At 44.0% G+C, this 20,214-nt stretch overlaps 3 protein-coding genes across 21 annotated transcripts in view; 2 read left to right on the top strand and 1 right to left on the bottom strand.

Annotated features, from left to right (window-relative positions):
* GPBP1L1 (GC-rich promoter binding protein 1 like 1) overlaps window positions 1–1,404 on the top strand; it is a 77,714-nt gene extending 76,310 nt beyond the window's left edge. For all 6 annotated transcript variants that reach the window (XM_004448066.5, XM_058303663.2, XM_004448067.5 and 3 more), the window contains one exon: window positions 325–1,404. In XM_004448066.5, coding sequence (XP_004448123.1) covers window positions 325–477 — 153 coding nt within the window. In that variant the 3' untranslated portion in view covers window positions 478–1,404. The remainder of the gene's footprint in view (window positions 1–324) is intronic.
* Window positions 1,405–3,990: 2,586 nt separating this feature from the next.
* The window catches only part of CCDC17 (coiled-coil domain containing 17), a 31,944-nt gene continuing 15,720 nt past the window's right edge, over window positions 3,991–20,214 (top strand). For 2 of the 6 annotated variants that reach the window (XM_058303679.2, XM_058303677.2), the window contains exons 1-13: window positions 3,991–4,286; window positions 4,369–4,440; window positions 4,544–4,769; window positions 4,904–5,069; window positions 5,308–5,391; window positions 5,477–5,595; window positions 5,841–5,954; window positions 6,160–6,296; window positions 6,393–6,487; window positions 6,626–6,829; window positions 6,968–7,178; window positions 7,250–7,360; window positions 7,614–7,785. In XM_058303679.2, the coding sequence (XP_058159662.1) occupies window positions 4,113–4,286; window positions 4,369–4,440; window positions 4,544–4,769; window positions 4,904–5,069; window positions 5,308–5,391; window positions 5,477–5,595; window positions 5,841–5,954; window positions 6,160–6,296; window positions 6,393–6,487; window positions 6,626–6,829; window positions 6,968–7,178; window positions 7,250–7,360; window positions 7,614–7,785 (1,885 nt within the window). In that variant the 5' untranslated portion in view covers window positions 3,991–4,112. Of the gene's footprint in view, window positions 4,287–4,368; window positions 4,441–4,543; window positions 4,770–4,903; window positions 5,070–5,307; window positions 5,392–5,476; window positions 5,596–5,840; window positions 5,955–6,159; window positions 6,297–6,392; window positions 6,488–6,625; window positions 6,830–6,967; window positions 7,179–7,249; window positions 7,361–7,613; window positions 7,786–8,486; window positions 19,766–20,214 lie in introns of those variants that run through there. The other 4 variants (XM_058303674.2, XM_058303675.2, XM_058303676.2 and 1 more) reach the window with 4 other exon arrangements.
* NASP (nuclear autoantigenic sperm protein) overlaps window positions 9,054–20,214 on the bottom strand; it is a 47,318-nt gene continuing 36,157 nt past the window's right edge. For 5 of the 9 annotated variants that reach the window (XM_071217474.1, XM_058303671.1, XM_058303669.1 and 2 more), the window contains 12 exons: window positions 19,685–19,765; window positions 18,999–19,108; window positions 17,291–18,307; window positions 13,325–13,404; window positions 12,853–12,938; window positions 12,665–12,738; window positions 12,124–12,312; window positions 11,831–11,997; window positions 11,119–11,175; window positions 10,947–11,024; window positions 10,316–10,444; window positions 9,054–9,459 (listed from right to left, as the gene is read on the bottom strand). In XM_071217474.1, the coding sequence (XP_071073575.1) occupies window positions 9,328–9,459; window positions 10,316–10,444; window positions 10,947–11,024; window positions 11,119–11,175; window positions 11,831–11,997; window positions 12,124–12,312; window positions 12,665–12,738; window positions 12,853–12,938; window positions 13,325–13,404; window positions 17,291–18,307; window positions 18,999–19,108; window positions 19,685–19,765 (2,200 nt within the window). In that variant the 3' untranslated portion in view covers window positions 9,054–9,327. Of the gene's footprint in view, window positions 9,912–10,315; window positions 10,445–10,946; window positions 11,025–11,118; window positions 11,176–11,830; window positions 11,998–12,123; window positions 12,313–12,664; window positions 12,739–12,852; window positions 12,939–13,324; window positions 13,405–17,290; window positions 18,308–18,998; window positions 19,109–19,684; window positions 19,766–20,214 lie in introns of all 9 variants that reach the window. The other 4 variants (XM_004448057.5, XM_004448064.4, XM_071217475.1 and 1 more) reach the window with 2 other exon arrangements.

The following is a 20,214-nucleotide window of genomic DNA, read 5'->3' on the forward strand; positions in this document are numbered from 1 at the left end:
TATAGACCATGGTTAGTAGCATAAATACCATTTATGTAATCTAAAGCTTCATCCAGAGGTTATATGTGTTCGTAGGATGTGCATGTGAAATTTAAAAATGAGTTACTTGGGGGGGGGGGGAGTTATTTTTAGAAGTTCTTTAGACCCTAAATGATTCATATGCATATTAGAGTTTAAAAAGCACAGCTGTAAGACATCTTAGAAGAGTAGGCCCCTCTACATTCTACCTAGAATTGAATCGAGTCCTAGCCTTTCCCAGGTCCCATGAGCCAGTGTCGTCACTGACGGTTTTCTTTTTCTTTCTTTCCTGTGCATCTTTTACAGCTGAGAAGAAATGGCTTTGGGAAGAATGGGTTCTTACAGAACCGTAGTTCCAGCCTATTCTCCCCTTGGAGGAGCACTTGTAAAGTGCAGTTTGAGGACTCAGACACGGAAACCAGTAGCAGTGAAACATCAGATGACGATGCCTGGAAATAGGCATATAAATGCTCACAGTTAAATCTGACCCAGTAAACTCAGCTTTTGTGTTTAGGGGGTATACAAAAGGAATCATTCATTTCCTTTTCCTTTTCTTATGTTGTTGTTGAATACTTCATGCACAAGGGAAATAATCATATCCCAAAGAGAGCGCGATTGGCTTGTTTAGCTTTTGTTGTTGTTGTTCTTCCCTGTTATCTGCTTAATAGAGAGAAGTTTGTGTGGTGGGAAAGATTTTTTTTAAATACACACACACAATATATGGGGCGATGCACAGGTGGGAGCTGGCAGTGCAGAGGAGACACTGGTCTGCAGCAACAGCTTCTATCAGCCTTTGGGGCACTCACCCCTGTGCTCAAGCAATCATTGTCAATGACAAAGTGACTATTGAAGTTATAATTGTATTAAATTAATGCTAATAATTTGGATATTTTATTTTATTTTTGGCTGCTGGGTAACTTTAGCCCTTAACCAAGCATATGTGGTTTTTTTTGTTGTTGTTGTTGGTTTTTTTTCCATTTTTGGGTACAGCTGTAAAATATTTGGATATAGGAAATGTGTTATTCTTGCAGCCTTGATATTCAGGGTGGATTGTAAAATATAAATTTTTGTGAGATTTCAAAGATTAAGATTATTTTGATAACATTATTTACAGATTTAAAAGATGTGGTTATCACAAGTCTGTTATGAGGGGAAAACTACTGCATAAAATAACTAACTTGGAATAAATATTTTGCATCAGTTTGGATTGTCTTGTGTAAGAAGTATATTTTCTTTAAAATGTGATAGATTCTTTTACAGGGGAAATATTTTTAGAACTATGAAGGAAATCTGAACTCAGACACTTGTTTTTCCTTTTAACCTGATACTTTTTTTGATGCAGAAAAACCTGTGCAATAAATTACCAATAATAAAATCAGAACCTCAGTTTTCCGTCCTGAAACAATTTTTCACTACTCATGTATTTACCAACATGCACCTTTTAAGGAAAGTCTGTGCCTTGGTTTTCCTGCTATGTTCTCCAGAGAAAGAACCAACAGGAGCCATGTGTATTGTGTATGTAAAGAGATTTATTATAGAAATGGGCTCATGTGGCTTGGGAGACTGCAAAACTGGAAACAGAAAAAGTGATTGTGATTTTGGCACATCTGAAATTCATAGGCCTGGCTGCAGGCTGGAAACTGATAAAGATGAAGTTCAATATCCTCAGGTGAAGTTGGCTGGCTGGTGTAAAGGCAGAAATTCTCATTTCTGAAATCCTCAGTTCTGGCTTGGAAGACCTCCAATTGATTGGATGAGGAGACTCCCCACATTGCTGAAGACAGTCTTCTTTGTTGGTTGTAAATGCAGTTAACTGACTATAAATGCAAATCCATCTACAAAATAACCTTACAGTAACAATCAGGTCAGTGCTTGCTTGACACTGTCACCCAGCCAGACTGACACATAATATTAACCATCACACCTGCTAAACGAGCATGGGGAGAAGGGGCTTGAAGCAGTGCTGCCTGGGTTGCCACTGGAGGGAAGCGGGTTTTTTCATTTAACAGATACTTCCCAGGCCCCTGTTATCAGAGGCACTCTGCTAAGTTCTGGGGTTGCAAAGGGTGCCAGCTTAGTAGGGTCAAGAAAATTAACACATATTAGGCCAAGATCTGATGACAAGTAGAAGTTAAACAACAAACATCTGGTAATGTCGCTCTGACCATCCCTACAGTATAGTCCTGTATATAGAGTACCAAAATAATACTCTTAATGAGAGACAAGCAGAGGAGTAACAGGCATGATTATATGTTAGATAACTTATTTGTGTGGGCTCTGGATCAGGGGGAGAAGCTGAAGATAAACCAAATCTGACATTTGCCAGATTTGAAAGACCACTGTCTGCCATAAGGCGTTCTAGTCCCTACTGTTTGGTATAAGTAATCCAAGAATGAACCTAGGCAATGGCAGTTGAGATAGAGCAGTAAGAACTATTGTTCAACTTAATTGAATATAAGATGGTAGCTATTTTAAGATACTTTTATATACCAAAAAAGAGAAAACTTGATCCATTTACTATAAATCCTGATTTTGGTGGTGTTATATATGAAAAATGTGCATCTAAGAATCAATGAGGGGAGCAGACTTGGCCCAGTGGATAGGGCGTCCATCTACCACATGGGAGGTCCACGGTTCAAACCCTGGGCCTCCTCAACCCCTGTGGAGCTGGCCCATGCACAGTGCTGATGCGCGCAAGGAGTGCCCTGACAAAAAGGGGTGTCCCCCCGCGTAGGAGATCTCCACGTGCAAGGAGTGCGCCCCTTAAGGAGAGCCACCCAGCAGGAACGAAAGTGCAGCCTGCCCAGGAATGGTGCCACACACACACAGAACTGACACAAGATGACACAACAAAAAGACATTCCCGTGCTGCTCACAACAAGAAGTGTACAAAGAAGACGCAGCAAATAGACACAGAACAGACAACTGGGGAGGGGGCTAGGGGAGATAAATCTTTAAAAAAAATGAAATGCTATAAAATGACCTGAGAATGTATTGTTGGAGAAGTATTAAACTTGGAATCAGAAGTAAGTTGGGATTTGGACCTTGCCACTCACTAGCTTTCTCAGCAAATTTGTAGAAATGCACCCTGTAAAGGGTTGAAATTTAATTGAAATTTAAGTTGCACTGAGATCACATACTTCAAAACACTTTAACCTGCTGCTGGTCATACATACTGTATCTTATAAACTGGGGTAGAGCGGATGCCTAAATCTCTTCAGAAAAGTTCATAGTCCACATGGGGTTCAGAGTTTCTGCCCCTTTATAAACTAACAGGTGCAGATATGGAGGGGAGAGGGTCTTTGGCCAGCAGCTAGCCTATTTCAGAGGGGTACCCTTCTGAACTTGATTTCATCAGCTGATAGATTTATATTCTCCCAGAACTTTCAGTCCTATGGCTGTGCTAATTATCCATCCTCTACAAGCTGAAAAAAACACAGGAATTGGGGGGTGAGAATTAAGGAGTGACCTTCAGCCCATGTGTGTGACTTGGTTGTGCAAAAGCTGTGGTTGCTTCCAGAGAGGCATGGTCCTGGAAACCTCTGTTTAGTTTTTAGGGAGAAGAGATGGTTTCCAGGTAGAACTCCAAAGGGCAAAGACTGCCTCTCCCAGGTGTTTCCTAGCCTAGAAAATGACACTAATTTAGGCTACATTTTGCAGCTCTGCTAGATGCCTTGCACCTGGGTATCCACTTAGGAATAATTCCCTGCCAGAGTAATGATGGAGGTGTTAGTGGCCCAGCTATTTGAGGAGGCAGCTGTTCCTTTCTCTTTACTAATCTAAAGGGAAACCAAGCTTACACGGCTCAGAGTTGGTAACTTGTCCAAGTTTATGCAATGGGGTGGGAAATTTGTGAAACTTTTTCAGGTCAGGGGCTCCTCCTAAAGGTGACCAGCCCTCCCTCTCCCACTCTCCAGAACTGCCCAGACCTGTTCTTGCTGCCCAGGGAACTAAGGCTCCTCCCCAAACAAACCTGAAGATTTTAGAGACACACTAGACCTGGCCTTTCCTCCCTGCCTCTCATCCTCTTCCGTCTTTCCTCTGCCCTGTCTTCTCACGGGTCTCTGCTGTTATCAGGAAAGAGGTCCCATCCGATGGCCTCCCACTCTGCGGAGACAGGGCTCCTGCCTTGCAAGTCTTGTGACATGGTTTTCCGGTCCTGCGCCCTGTTGGCCACCCACACCCAGCGCTTCTGTATTGGCCCCCTGAGCCGTGAGGTGACATTTGGAGCCCAGCCTTCAGTAGCCACTGAACCACCTGGACCCGCGGTAAGGGCCTCCTGCATGGCCGTGGTAGTGGGTGTTCTAGCGACCCTGACCCCCAGGATTCCTCACTCCACACTGTCTCCAGGTTGTGCCACAAGAATTCCAAGGCCTCTCTGAACAGGCCACAAAGTCGGCTCTAGAAAGGATCACGGAGGAGGTACACCCGATTTTTCCCAAAGGCTTAAAACCCTGAGCGTCCTTCCCAAACCTATAATGCATGGGTCAGATTACCCCAACACCGAGGTCACGGCTATCTCCAGGTGCAGCAGCTGCGGGTGTCGCTGCAGGAAATACGATCCTGGGTAAGAGAGGTCCCCAGAGAGTCGGAGGGGTACTGGGGGCGCTCGCGTTCAGAGGCGCCGGCTCAGGACCCCACCTCGGATGCTGCGAGTCCCAGCGAGCGGCTGCGGGTGCTGCACGGGACTTACGCCAGGCGCGCCGCGGAGATGGAGGTCCAGAGCCGGGCCCTGGAGCAACGCGGAGACGGTGAGGGGGACGGGGGGGCGTGGGGGCGTGGGGGGGTGGGGGGGCGGCGGGCACTAGGGACCCGCTCTACCCACCGCTCCTTGGCTTAAGGTTGCTGGACTCATCCTGGCCCGCGCGCTCCTTTACCCCCTCAGAGTTGAGACGGCGCCTCCAGCATGTGGCCGTGGCCATGCGCCGGCCCCGGGGCGGAATAGCCCCCCTCGAGCGGGAGCTACGAGACCTGCGGGCAGAGGCCGGGCGTACACGCGGAGCTCTAGAGAGGCTAGAGGAGCGCGTTCAGCAGCTACAGCCCGAGACGCGGTGAGGAGCGGGCGGGGAGGCACGCACCAAGCAGCCGCAGTCGGAGCGCGCGAGTGTGAGCTCGGCGGAGGCCTGGGCGGGCGGGGACTCGGCGGGGGCGGGAGCCGGGGCGCGGGGGGTCTAGGCGGACGCCGAGCCGCGGGGCCGGGCGTGCAGGTGGTGAAGGGACGGGCAGGGCCGCAGGAGCCGGGGTCCTGGTCGGTGAGGCCCCACTCCCCGCCCGTCGCCCCCACCCCAGGACCCGGCCGAAAGCCTTGCGAGATGCTGAACTGTGCTGCCCGGGGCTCCGGGCCAACCCAGGGACTCTGGCTGCCGAGATCCGGTGAGGCGGGGACTCGCGATCGCCAAGGGGCGAAGCGCGGGCTCAGGCCTGTAAAGACGCTGCCGTCCTGTCCCTCGCTCCCTAGGGACCTGCGAGAGGCCTATGTTGGAGGCGGGGGCCGGGATCCCGGCCTTCTGGGCCAGATTAGCCAGCTGCAAGTGGAGGCGTCAGCGCTGGAGTCGCGGCGGTCGCGGGCCCGCAGGGGTGAACAGGAGGCGGCAGCGAGCAGGGCCTCTCCGGGGCGTGTTGTTAACCTGGGGGCCAGAGGCGGGGGAGGGAGGGCGCCTTTGGCGGGGCAACCCCTGAGCAAACGCCCGGCGGTAGGGAAGCTAGGTGGTCCTTATGACCATGGCTAGCTTGTGACCTGACCGGTTCAATCGTCCCGCGAGCCGGACCGGGCCGATCGCAGAGAGCAGGCGAAGGTGACAGGTCCGACTTGTTCCTACCAGGAAGGGCAGGCGCTGCCCAAGGGGGGCTTCTGGTGGTGGAAGCCGAAAACCGGCGCCTGGAGGCAGAAATCCTGGCTCTGCAGATGAAGAGGGGCGCGGGCCAGGCGCCCTGGGGTCAGTGAGCCACCCGTCCTAACCCCGCCTACCCAGCAGGGCCGGCTGGAAAGGGGGAGAGGGACCCTGCTTAGGGGAAGAGACTCCCGTCCCTGCAGAAGCCCTGGATCACCGTGACTCCTCAGATCCTTTTGTGGCTCGGCCCTCGGGGGCGGAGTTTTATCTCAGTCCAGCCTGCTCAGGGGCCCTCTAACTCTGCTCCTAGGGCCCCGGGAGCCTCGACTCCTGGTGGGTCTCAGTGCCCCCCTGCGGGCAAGGGGAGGTCCCCCACTCCTCCCGCCTCCGGTGGCTCCCCCGCTGGCGCCGCTTCCATGCTCTACGGACGGTGGCGCTGGGAAGGCGGTAAGGACCCAGTGGGTGGAGCGAGGGCAGCTGGGGTCTGTGCGTTGGGGAAGCAGGAGCACCTAGGAAGCTTTGGGTTGCTCTGTTCCCCGACAGACACGGCTTACTGAAACCATGGCCAGAAATTTGGGTCTGGACCCACACCTCTTACCTGCACCTGACGTGCTGGGCCCTGCACCCTACGACCCTGGGTGAGGCCTGTGCCCTCCTTTGACAACCATTGGTGACTTGGTCGTCACGGCTGCTCAGAGACCCACAAGGGCCAGCTAGGGCTGGGAGTTGGCTGGGCCTAGGGTGTTGTGTTGTGTGCTTAGATCTGCGTTCCCCAGGGCTGGCTTGGTCATTTTCTATGACTTCCTACGGGGTCTTGAGGCCTCTTGGATTTGGGTGCAGCTAACGACTGGCCTGGCCCGAGACGGAAAGTCTACAGGAGGGACCACAGCATTACCCCCAGCCCTTTGCTTGCCCCCACCTCCAGCTCCTGGGCCCACAGGCAATTGTGCCATCCTCGCCAGCAGGCAGCCTGTGCCCAGGTCAGTAGAATGTACCTCATTCTCTCTCAAATAGCATCCTCCTGGCTCTTTCCGCATCTGTGTATGAGGTCATTCATTGGCTCGTAGTCCCAGGGAACGTGGCACTTATTTCTGACACCTCTTTTGGTTGTTCTGCAGATTACCACCCTCACCATCAGTATCCTTGGTCTGTGAGCTGCAGGCTTGGCAGGGGCTGGCAGGGGGTAGGTCACCACAGCCAAAGGCCTGGGCCTCACTGGTACTGTTTGACCAGAATCAGCGGGTGCTAAGTGGCTGTTGGCGCCTTCCACTTCGGGCCCTTCCTCTGGACCCCAGCCTTAGCCTTAGACAGCTGAATGAGATTCCCCAGGTGAGTGTGGAGGGTGGGAACTGGATTTCCTCCTCCAAAGTCCAGTGCAATACCATTTCACCTCTCCCCAGGAAGGTCAGGCTGAGCTCTTTCTGCGACTGGTAAATGCAAGAGATGCAGGTGTCCAGAAACTGGCAGAGATCAATCCAGCAAGTGCCCATGAGTATCGGTACCCAACTCAGGTGAGAGCCCAACTTGAGATGCAGGTACCTGCACGTGTGGTTAGCTAGCCCTTACTACTATGTGGCAATCACTACCACTATCAAATTCTTTCTGTGCATTAACTCTTAAAATCCTCACATCCCTTTAGGCAGTTTGTAATAAATGAGGAAAAAAAGCACAGAGGCTAAGCAAGTTCACATTGTCTGACCCCAGAACCTGTGCTCTTACCTCTACAGAACCTTAACTAAGGATGTCCCTTCTTATGTTCCACAGGTATCCAGCTCATCTTCACTGGAAGCCAGCTCCCTTGTCCCCTCGGCTGACTTTGCTGATCCCCCTCCTCCTGGAGAAGAGCCCCTCGGTCAAGTCAAAGATGGAGATGAGGGCCTGGGCCCCCATCACAGCGCTCTCACCACCACTGGGCCCCTGAACCAGATAAACATGGGTATGAGTATCTTTACATGCACAGGAATGCAGACCCCATGTTCTGACAAAGTCTTGAAAAGTAATTTGAGCACAAAATGTGTTCCAACCACAGCTTTATCACCTTCTCCAAGTACTTGACTTTTCTGCACCATTTTCTTTTGTAAAAAAGATTGATATGAAAATGAGTATGTCAGGTAGTGTTCCCCAGTGTATAGAAAATTCTTAGAAAAGTGAGGAAGGGGATACTTAATTCCAGCTAAACGATCTTGATAAGCTCATTCCAACCTGTTCTTTTGCTAAAATCAGTCTTGTCATACTTCTTCAAATTTCAGCTTCCCCAGAACTTACTCCAGGAAGCTTTCCAGGTACTTGGGCTCCCCAAAATCAAGGAGCTTCTGTATAGCCTTGTATGTGTTACAACATCCAGGGAATGCCCCCAGCCTAATGAAGTTCCTCCCAAGTGAGAGCTACCTGAAATAATAGGGCCTGGCCCCAGACCACAAGGCCAACCAAAGGACGTCAGGGGCCTGGAACTAACTAGTCATAACAAGTATGCCATGATCGCAAATGGCCTGACCCCCCAAAAAAGCCACAGAACCTTATATCCAATACAAAGGTGTCTTCAAGAAGGAAGCTCAGTCCTACAAGATAAGCCAAAGACTGCAGCCATGAGTTACCAACATGTCCAGAAAAGTCCATTTCCTTGTTTTTTCCTTTGAGGTATCAGGCCTGGGGATTGAACCTAGGACCTCATGTGTGGGAAGCCAGCACTCAACCACCAAGCCTCACCAGCTCTCAGGAGGCACCGGAAACCAAATCCGGGAATTCCCATGTGGGAAGCAGGCACTCAACTGCTTGATCCACATCTGTTCCTGTTCCCCAATCCTATTATTTTGAGAACCAAAAATAAACTGAAAAATTGGGTTGACATGGATCACCACAGCCCCTTCATTCAACATAGGATATTAAAAGAGCAGTTCTAACTTATTATATCTTGGGCAAAGTAGCTCTGTGGGTGTCAGAATGATTAAATAAAATCCCCTTGGGCAACCTCTTCTTTGGAATTTAAATAGCAGCCACTCTGTAGCAGGGTTTCAATCTATGGTCAGAGGCAAATCAGCCAGGGTCTCCGGAACATCAGTGAAGGTCCAGGGGATGGCATCAGCACCCTGAGACTAGACATCCGGAACTGCTAGCTCAGTTTCTGCTTTTCAATCCCACGTACCGCTGAGTTCTGGAAAGACCAGAATCCCAGTGTAAGATCCTTAAACACAAGTCCAGACCACGAACCTTTTAGCATTTTTATTTGAGAAAACACAACTGTAGATAAGGTTAACAATTCCAAGCATGGATATACTTCAACCTTCCAATACAGAAAACCAGTGAGCATCCCACAAAGATTCTTCCAACCATATCCAAAATGCCCATCACAGCTCCTCAGCTTTCAAACCAGAGCTCAAACTCTCTGCAATTAAATAGACTATTTTTCTCAGAGATCAATCATTTGCCTCCAGTTTTCTTCATTTTTTTTCCAGGCCAGGATTATGTCCCCAGTTGAAGACTAGGTAGGGAGAAGACAGCTACCACCAAAGGCCTGGCTAGAGACTACTATCTGTCCACAGCCAAAGTCCATCATCCAGAGAGCAAGATCTTCATGTCTGGTCTTCATAGCCCCCATCCAGAGAAAGCACCACTGAAAGTTTACGAGACAGATGGAGTCAGTCAAGTATTTAGAACTGGAAAAAATATAGCACCACTGGAAGATGAGGGGCCTAAAGCCACACTTGATCTCGTCACCTTCACATTAGACAGAGTAATGGAGATTGACGAACTTCCAGCACAGAGATCAGTACAGAAAGGGGGAAGGAGGTGTACCTTTGGCCACTATATAAAACCTGGAGTGCTCCAAGGCACAGATTCAGTCAATATTCAGGAAAAAAACATCAAAGCCTCAACCTTTGCTTACAATCTTTATTGAAGTTATACAAAAAGAATCCCCAAAAGTGAAAAAATACATTATATACAAAAACACTTTCCCTCAGAAGGAAGGCTCTGCTCCCTCACTTAACATGCAGTGCTTTCAACTGTAGCTCCAGTCTCCACTGTCCCCTCCACTGCTGCCCGGCTTTCAGCCTGATTCTCAGCCTGGAAGACAAGAGAGCCTAGGCATAAATAACCTTAGTTTAAGCCATTGCATCTTACAAAACTAAGCAGGACTCAGAGGAAGTGAACACAGTTTCCTGAATTCTGAGATAATAGGGCTGACAGACCCAATATTCATGGAAAGGAGCACACAGAAGTGGTCCAATGATCTTTCCAATCAAGCACTTTCTCAGGCATTTATTAGAGGGGCGTGTATGGCTCATAGGCTATTTGTCAAGGAGATGTCTGAAATTCCAAAACCAAATTGCAGCAGTCATTGCTTTTGTGAGGGTTGCACTCAAGCAATCCAAACTTCAAGTGAGGAACATGCAATTGGGTGGACTAGTTTCCCCTAGACCCAAGAATAAGAAATGAAGCAGGTGGTCAACCCCTGCTAAAGTGCCCACCTCCTCCTCCATGTTTTCTGGAACTTCATTTCCACCGGGGACAGCATCCCCACTGCCTCCATTCACCTCTGGCTCTTGTTTGGCTTTCTTTGCATCATCTTTCCGGGGGCTCTCTTCCTCAGGTTTCCTCTAAAGATATAATTGTGAAGACTTCGAAAAGGGCTTAATCCTTTTATAAAGCAAAACAATGTTATCTAACTACAAAACATTTCCTTAACCCTGTGGTGGAAAGATCCTGAACACCGTGATTCAAGCTCCTTTAAGGGTTTCTCCCTAGCCAAAGGGATAACAAGGGGACAACTCCTGTGCTTGAGTCAGGAAAATAAGCAGGAGTTAAGGTCTGCTGCTGAATAACTACTGTCAAAAAAACCTGCCAAGCCTCCTAAAACGGGCTGACCTAGCAAGCCAATCCTCCTTAGCAGCTTTCCTGATAGTCCTTGGCTGAACGAAGCCAGGAGAGCCTGCTAGAAAAGGTGTACTAGTGAGCACTATCTTCACTCACATACCCTCACAAACCCTACAGTGTCTACAACCTATTGTAACAGCAATTTGGAGTTTTTGTGAGAAAGATATTCCTCATGTATCATTTTTAAAAAGCAGACTGGAAAATAGGCACTGCATATAGGTTTACCTTCTTTCTGACAAGGTGGGAAATATCAGTCACACAGTTAGATGAAGAAGCACCATCTGTTGGCTTTCTGCTGGCAATCTGTCAAAAAGGAAGCCTTTATTAGTAATGTACAAACCATATATGAGACACTCAAGGCCTAATGTTAAGTGATAAAAATCATCTGAATACTCACCATAGAGACTGAAGAGCCTCCTCCACTAGAAGTGAAACCTGAAGTAGAGCTTTCCACCTGGTGAGAGGTGACAAACCCAAGTGGATTCCAGGAATAGAACCCAGGGCCCATAGTCCTACAACAGGTACCCACCATCCAAGCAAGTGATTAAGACCTGAAATGCTAGGGACCTCCATAGGATTACCAACCCCAGCATAGGCAGAGTGTAGAACAGAACTAAACCTTCTGTATCCTGTCATCACCTGCTAGAGAAAAAAACTCCTTGACATTTCAGCATTCGAGAGAGCCAGGCAACCTGGGGTTAAAAGCACTCTGCCTCACTAATCTATACAGGAATATTCAGAGATGGGAATAATAGTTTACAATTGTTTAGAAATTACTATTTGTTGGGTACTGTCAAAAGTATTTCACAAATACATTCTATTATTCCCATTTTACAGATCAGTCAACAAAGCCAGAAAAATGTTAAGTAATCTGCCCATAGTCACACATAAAGGAACAGCAGAGATGGAATTAAAAACACTCCAGAGCATTCTCTTAATCACTATACTATCTGAAAGAACAGTAGCTGAGCTCTCACATCTCCTGACTAACAACTCCTTGGAAACCAAGTCATGACTAAGGATCCTAGCGAAGGAAGCACTAATCCCATGATGCCTTAAACAGTACCAAACATGCCATTTTCAAAACTTTAAAAGGAAATTGAACCAACCAGAGTCGCTTTCAGAGCCAGTTCAGCTACATTCCCACTACGCTGGGATTCCTTTGCATCTTCTATCTTCTCTCTAATTTCAGGTAGCAGTTCCTTCAGCTCCTCAATTTCTTTCTCATATTCAGCCGTTGATCCTTCGACTTCCTTCATCTGCTCATTTAGTACAGCTACAAAGAACAGGCTCAAGTGATCAGTAATTAACAGTTACCACAAAAGGATCCATTTTTTTTTTTAAACCTTGTCAATTGCTGGATCCATAGATGATCATGAAGCAAATGGTTGTGATCACTCACCCATTCTCTTCTCAATGACTTCAATAGATTTGCTGAACTGTGCCACTGCCTCATCATACTGAGAGTTGTACCCATAGGCCAAGCCCAGCTGGTAATGGGTCTCTGCAAGGAGACGGTCATGGGCTTCTAGGTATTGCTCTTGCAGGCTTAAGCAAGCCTGAAACTCCTCCACAGCTTGGACATAATTCTCTAAAAGGGGAAAGGAACAGCAAGTAAACAGACAGCATTTACTATAAAGTACTTCTAAAATTGAGAGTCATTCTGCAAGAATTCTTCCCCATTTTACATTTCATGTTTCTTTGTAGCATCTCCAAAGATACCTGTCTATAAAGAACGTCAAAATGTCTAACAAAACCTACTGAAAGACTCAATAAAGTATGATTTAGAATAACTGTTCATTGTTCTAGGGATCACACAGGGAATCCCAAAGACAGCTGCCCACAACTTATGATCAATTTTATCTGGATATTAAAGGAAGAAATTTGGAGTCAGGGGTAAGGTTGGGGAGTTTTAGAGGAAAGTAAAATTGAAAATGTATTACCAGATTCAACGCTAACTTCTCCAAGTTTCAGATGTGCCTGTGCAGCATAAAGCTGAGCTTCCTTTGTTTCTTGCCTAAAAGAAGGAAAGTTGGTCAGAAACCGTAACAGCACTTTGTCTAACCCTACCTGCTTTCTACTTTCAATCACCACACTCCCATCCTGAACCTAAAAGCACCAAGAGTTTTACCTTTTAAAAATGATCTTTGCTAAATCCAGCATATCCCAGGCAAGCTCTAGGTTCCCAATCTCCTCCTCTTCATTTTCTTGAAGAGACTAAAGTATATCCAAATAATTGATATTAGGCAGAAGTACAAGACAGGCATCTTTAGATTACAAATCTAAATGTATATTTTTAAGTGTCTTAAAAAGAAAACAAAAGAAAACTTTGACATAGGATTAGAATTTTGGGCTTTTCCCCTAAAACCGACAGAATGGGTCTCTACAAAGTTTCCATACTAAAACCTTAAATCAATGAGATGTTAATCTGCCCTAATGGACAGGACTCCCTGGGATCAAATGGATCTGTCCATTAAGCATGAATAAAGGGTCCCCCAATCCCTAAACAGAGAAAGAGCTGTGTATAATAATCATACTTATACTAGTATGCCACAGTCCTACAATAAGAAAGCAGACAATGGTATACGTAAAAAATAATTTACCTTATTTCCAACAACTAAATCATTTGGCGTTTCTTCAGCCTTGTCATTTTCTTTATCCTCCTCCTCTGAGCCTTCAGTTTCTGTAAGCAAAAATTCCTCAATATTTAGAATACATGTTATTTTCTGACTCATTAGAGATTCCATCAGACATCTGTCAATGAACTGTAATCTGAGAAAGGACAGTCAGATGCTAATCCAAGTCAGTTTTCTGAACAGGATATAGTCAGTGGTTACAGTCTAATTCAAATCTAATCTAGACTTAGAATATGTGTATCCTAGTAAGAGCCACAAATCGAACCTTCAATGATCAAAAGGCTAAGTATTTCTTTAATAAAAGTCAGTCTGTATAATTCAGATCATGACAGATCAGCTACTTAGCTATTGCTTATTATTTATTAGCTAAAAGCTTCCATAGAGGCCTCAATCACTGTGTCTTTAGGCCACAAGATTACTTTTTAGGCAATATTAATAGCCTGAGAACCAAGAATTAAGTTATTCCAGTCCACTTAGAGCAAGAATGCTCAAGAGACTAGCTTTCCCACAATAAAACTGTGGAAAGAAAAGCATAGCTTTAGCAACTCTCACCAATGAGCATGCCACGAACTCCAGCCAGCTCCTAGCACACAAAGAATTTGAGTAAGCAGTGTCACACAACCAGTTATTTTACACTGGTAACTTGTTAATGATTCCTTTTAAATTTGCAGTCACACTGACAATGTATTTCATCATATTGGCATATACTCACAAGTTAATTGCCTATAAGGACAGACCCCTGATAAATGGCTCTGCACTTAATTGGTACACTTTCACTGATAAGATGGCTTAGTCAGAATGTCAGGTGATTAAAATGGGCTTTTTGATATAATTAATAAGTTGGTTATAGTGTGCCTACCGCTGCCCTCTATCACTAAGCATTTAAACACCAGCAAAGATCTTAAATTTGAAGTCCTAACAGCCTACTATGAGAATGTAAACGGCAATTAGGCTTTTGAGCCATGTAATCATGTTAAAGTGCTTTTTTCTGTCTAGCAACTGTTTTAAGATGTGGAACATGAAGAGACTTTATATATTACAAATTCCTAAGCAAACTAAAAGAAATCTTCTGAGAGCTGGTTGAAAGTTCCAAGTTAGTCAACCTCTATAGCAAACAAACTTTGTTTTAGCAAGTGGCTCACTCTTCTCCTATTGACTATTAAATTCAATGCTTCTGAGATATAATTACCTGAGCCATTACCAACATCATTACTGTTCCATGTCCAAATTCCCTGTGGTCTGTGGGAAACAAACCACTCTGCCTGTAATAATGGAGCCCATCTTCCAGCAGAATATTAGAACACAGCTGAAGTGGAGCTAGGTATTTCTAACAGATTCAAAAATATAAACATGGCATCTTACCAATTTCAAGAAAAACTAGACAAAATGTTATTATTAAGTTGCTATTCTATATTATTCTTAATTATTTGGTATCTGTCCCTACCCATTATACTAGAATGCTAGAAGATGACATCTAACTCTTTGGAGTATTACAACAAACTTTAAATTAAAATTCTTACTATCAATTGAAAAGAATACCCTTTTCTCTTGAGGAAACTGCACTACCTTCATGAAATGGTAGAAGATAGGTTAGTGAGAAAGATATTACTTTAAAACATAATTCCCCAACCTGACAACCTGTATCCAGCCATTAATGGGAATACCCTGATGTACTAAGAGGTCTGTTAAACCCACTATTTCCCAAGCTTTTTTATAACATTTCTCTGGGTTTGTAGCCTCTTCAAAACAATATGGTCATAGAGTCATACAAAGCACGACTTTTAAAGGCAAAGAAAAGGCAATCTTTGTGAGTCATCTGCTGATTCTTTGGTTATTCTAGCACACTCACAGGAAAGTCAGGTAACCACTAAAGATTGGTCAGTACAGTTCATCTGAGCATGGTCAAACTTTATGCCCAACATTTTCAAATTTTTATTCACTTACCAATGACATAGAGAATGACAATTAGAAAGAGCTGGCCCATTCTTTATTAAGAATATTGACAGCCCAGAAGAATATAAAAGGACAAAGGGTGGTAGGATATAGGGTTTTAATTTTTAAATGAAGAGAAAACTACATGCAAGATTTTTTAAGGTGTGTATTGCCAGATAGAGGATTAACACCTAGAAAGTAAGAAATTGGGCCCTAAAATCAGACAGTATGGGTATCCTAGCCCTCCTATGACATGACTATGGCAAATTACTATGGTGCTTTTGCCATTTCTTCATTAGAAAAATATGGAAAGCAGTACCTTCATTATAAGTAGAATAGTACTTGAGCACAAAATACTAAAAACATCAAATATATCTGACTGAAGATTTTGTTTAAAAAAAAAAAAAAAAAAATTTTTTTTTAAATGAGTGACCAGGAAATTTTTCATGACAGGTATGGGTAGAAGGCAGGGGATAAAAGTTACCTTCCTCAATGTGTGGTAGCTTGGGATAAACAGTATATTCCTGAATCAAAGGTAGGTTTGGATTTTAGTATGACCCTAAACAAGTCACGTAACCACTAAGCCTCAATTTTCTCATCCTTATAAATGGACTAATACTATCTATCATGAAGTGTTATTTTCAAATCAGATATATGTGAGAGAGGTCTAACAATTTTTACTTGTGATACAACTGAACAGTTTTGAACAAACTATGGGAAATATAATACCCCTGCTTTATCTTATCATTTAAGGTCCAATTTTGAAGAGCCAACCGGAGCTTTTTTACTGTCCTTGGTCACCATCATTAAAAATCAAGACATGGGAGTTTAGAATAAACACTGAGGAATTCAGTTCTATGCTTTTTCCATAAAGAATTGCTAGCCTAAGAAGTAGCACAATGGTCCTACCATTTAGCCAATTCACTTCTGGTTACCATGCCTGTGGTGGCTGGAGTGCAGGGACCTGCACATAGGTAAAGGAAAGTTACTGGAAACTTTCTGCAAATACTGATGATGAATCTTCAAAACTCTAGAACTTAAGAGAATTCTTGACATAGTCTGGCAATTTCACAAAGTTTTAACAATTAATGGAACTATACCTGTGGTTATTAACGCCAATGTTAGATGATCCCTATAGACAGTAGAATCCTCAAATGATAACACAACTCAAGTCAGACATGCCAATTATGGAATTACTAATTAAAGGCTTGTATATCTTGATGAAATTAAATCACATTTAGAATAGTACTATACAAAGCATCCAAACTTTATAATGTTTTAAGTAATAAAAATTCACTTTAGCAGCCAATGCAAGCATGAAATGAGAGGAAAACAGCAAGAGGGCTATGGTTAAGGTGTTTTGTGTTGGTCCCCCCCAATCCCAGTTTTTGGCTGTTTCGACTAATGTGAATAAGCCTCTAAACATTTTCCATTTAGTATTTAGAGGTACCAGAATTCTTTAACTCTGGTAATAGAAGATTCAAGGGTTAACTGCCTTCATTTGAATGGCATGCCTGATTAAGTGGACCAATTTAGTGGATTCTACTGCTCTGTTCCTGCTTCCTAAAGCAGAGAAAAGGAACCATGTGAACGGTAAATTTAAAAATACAGAGGCATGCAAGTGAACATCCATTCAGCATTCTCTGCCAGCCTAGCCCACTATTTCCCTCTCTCACCACTCATCCACCTTTTCCATTCCCCTTAGTTTGGCTAGTATGGTGCAACGAGTTACTGATAGCTAGCCAAGTCTCAGAAATAACAGAGGGCCTATTTTGCAGTTAGTAAAAGCGTTAGTTTATAAGCCAGCTAAAGAAGACTTGCTGCTTTTTGATTTGCTCAACATATTACAACCTTTTTAAACTGTCCCCCATTTTCATTTAACTCTTTCCCAATCCAAAGGCAGACGGAAAATCCTGAATGGAAGGCTGACTTTTACCCATGATTAGTGAGTCAAATCCAGAATGTACTCCACCCACTGCAGCTCTTGCTTATCCCGGTTACCTTCACCCTCTTTCATCTGTTCTTCTTTCTCTTGAGTCTCTTGATTTGCAGCCATCTGAACTTTGTCTTCAGGTGATTTCTCAGAAGTCTCCTGGTCTATCTTGGGCTCAACCCCATCTCCAGTGGCCTCAGACTCTTCTATGGACAGCTTGGTCTCCTGGCTAGAAACCAGCTCTGGCCTGACCTTCTCCTCTATTTTAGAGACATCTTTTGTTTCTGTCAGTCCTTCTGCAGAAATCTGTGGTTCAATAGGAGTCTGGTCTCCTGCAGCTGACAGTCCATTGACTGCACCATCCTGAAGGAGGACTATGGTCTCCTTTCCATGCTTCTCAGAGACTTCTGATTCAGCCTCTACAGTCAAGGCCTCTACAGCCTCTGTTGTCACCTCTGGAGACTCTTCAGCAGGTGGCACTTCTTGCCCTACCAGCTGCTCCTCAAGAACAGCCTTTCCTGGTTCTTTTTCAAAGGTAGCTACCTGCTCATTTGGCTTCTTCCCACCCATATCCACTGGCTTGACTGTTGGGTCTATAGGCTCTGCTTCTACCTCTACTGCAGTGCCCTGATCTTCTAGAGTCACAACAGATTGCTCTTCTGAAGCATCTTTTGGCTTCTCCTCTATGCTCACAAATACCTCTCCCTGCTTCTCCTGACCTTTTTCTTTGCACTCTTCTTCCTGTATGTCTGTTCCAGATACTGATTTTCCTTCTTCAGTATCTGCTGCTTCCTGTTTTGGCTTTCCAGAAGTGACTTCAGCTTCATTCAGTCCTTCTGGTGATGCTGCTCTTTTTGACCCTTTGGTGGTTTCAGTTAACTGATCTGGGGTTGACTGAACTTTTTCCTGTAGCTTCTCTGCTGGCTCACTTACATCCATATCGTCTCTTCCACCCTTCTCCATTTCAATCTCCTGTTCTTTATCAATTTCAGGCTTTGCAAGAGACTTGTCTTCTGTTTTTTGGGCTGCTTCTTTTTCTCCCATGGCGTCATAAACCTGTTCTCTCAACTCTTCCCTTGCTTCCTCTACATGGTTAAAGAACATGAAGCATAAACATGTCTTCGAGTTTAATGATAAAGGCATAAATGGAAACTAAAAATACATTTTCTTTAAATCCTCAAACAGCCTGGCCTGTTAAATTTTAGCAGATGGCCTAAAAATTACCTGCCCTGCCAACCCACCCCCCTGAAAGCAAAAGAAGAATTCCAGCTAGCAGAGCAACCCAAGCTCCTTAAATTAGGTATATTATCTGAACATTTTAAATATCAATTAAGGTAAGAGATGCCAAGCTTTTCATTCTCCTTTAAACATTATAAATCCCCACCTGAGTCTCCAACTGAAACTCAGCTTAAAAATCAACATTTAATTTTCTTCTCTTAGACACACACCAAAAAAAAACATAGAAGGGCTCTAAACTACTATTAAAATAACTGAAATGCAAACTGTTTAAAAATTTGCATCTGAAAAATATTAAGGTTGTAGTAGTATTTAAAACAATAATTTAAATAACTAGATTTGAGAAATTATCCTCTTACAAAAGCCTGCTGTCCATTTCATTAATTGCCTAACTCCTACTGCAGTCTCTACCAGATACAGGTGTCACCCCAGGCATCTTAGGAGAGAACATCTAGGATGAGGAGAGCCTTATTTCCATTCTCTGTACGAAAGAAATACACTACGCCGCGTCTCTTGAATGTCACATGCATTTCCACATACCATCTATGTTATCATTATTTTCTACCAGAGATTCATCTTCTGTTTTTTCTCCTTCCTCCTCTTCCACATGCACACCTTCCAGGGCATTTCCCAACACACCATTCTCCATTCTAGGTGAACAAAAAGAAAGCACCAAAGGTATGATGGCTAGAACCTAGAAGAATTTTTTATAAGACAGAAAGTTGCATTACAGATTATGGCTCTAAGAGAACTGAAAGAAATAAGCATATCCCTCTCATTCAGCCACCGAAAAAGCACTGCTGACTCTTGTCAAATGAACAAGGGCTGCATGTATTCCCTTTACAATAGGGCCAAAATGTTTCCCAAATTTCATGTCCACTCACATTCCTCTACACAGCCAGTAATATCCTGACAAGATTCTCGTGGCAAATCATCAGCATGCTCCATATGACATATGATTACAAAACTACAAAAACTTAACAGAACTGAGATTAAATATTAATAGATGACTCTATTTGGCTCATTTGTATACCCTTAATTTACTTTATTCTGGTGGAAAATACCCAACAAGTTTCCCTCAGTAAGTCCACTTATGAAAAACTAAGCTCACTTAAGCTCATGTGAAATCTCAAAGCTAACAATCTTACCAAATGAGGACAAAGGTTTTAAACATATCAAGGTGATACAAAGCATCCTACCTATAAAGTGAGGCTTGAAAGACATACCTTGCCAACTCCAGAAGTGATTTCCCATAGAAAAAGAAGGCTTCTCCACACTCATTAGCTGTCTCTCCATACTTCTTACCTCTACAAAAAAAAAAAAAAAAAAAATCTAAGATTTAAACTAACATCTAGTATAAGACATTTATCTCCAATTCTTTAGTTAAAACAAGACTTCTAGGAAGCCAATCTTCTTGCTTTCAAGTCAAGGTCAAACAAACTTCTAAAAAAAACAATGCGGGAGCAGATGTAGCTCAATAGTTGAGTGCCTGCCTCCCAGTACCTCCCAAAATTAAATAAAAAAAATTTTAAATAAAATTTAAAGATTAATAACTTAAAAATAAAGTTAAAAAAATAAAACAAAGCAAAATAGTGCTTCATCCTAATTACAGTGGTAACACTGATCTCTCCATGAACCTGGGAGAGTAACCTAAGTATGCTTATTTGTACTTAATCTAAAATATTTGGATATATTTTGCATTCTAAGATAACCATGAATTTTAATACAAAAATGCCTTACTTAACATCAGGTAAAA

The sequence above is a fragment of the Dasypus novemcinctus genome, chromosome 9 (assembly GCF_030445035.2).
Source record: "Dasypus novemcinctus isolate mDasNov1 chromosome 9, mDasNov1.1.hap2, whole genome shotgun sequence".
Taxonomy (NCBI): Eukaryota; Metazoa; Chordata; class Mammalia; order Cingulata; family Dasypodidae; genus Dasypus; species Dasypus novemcinctus.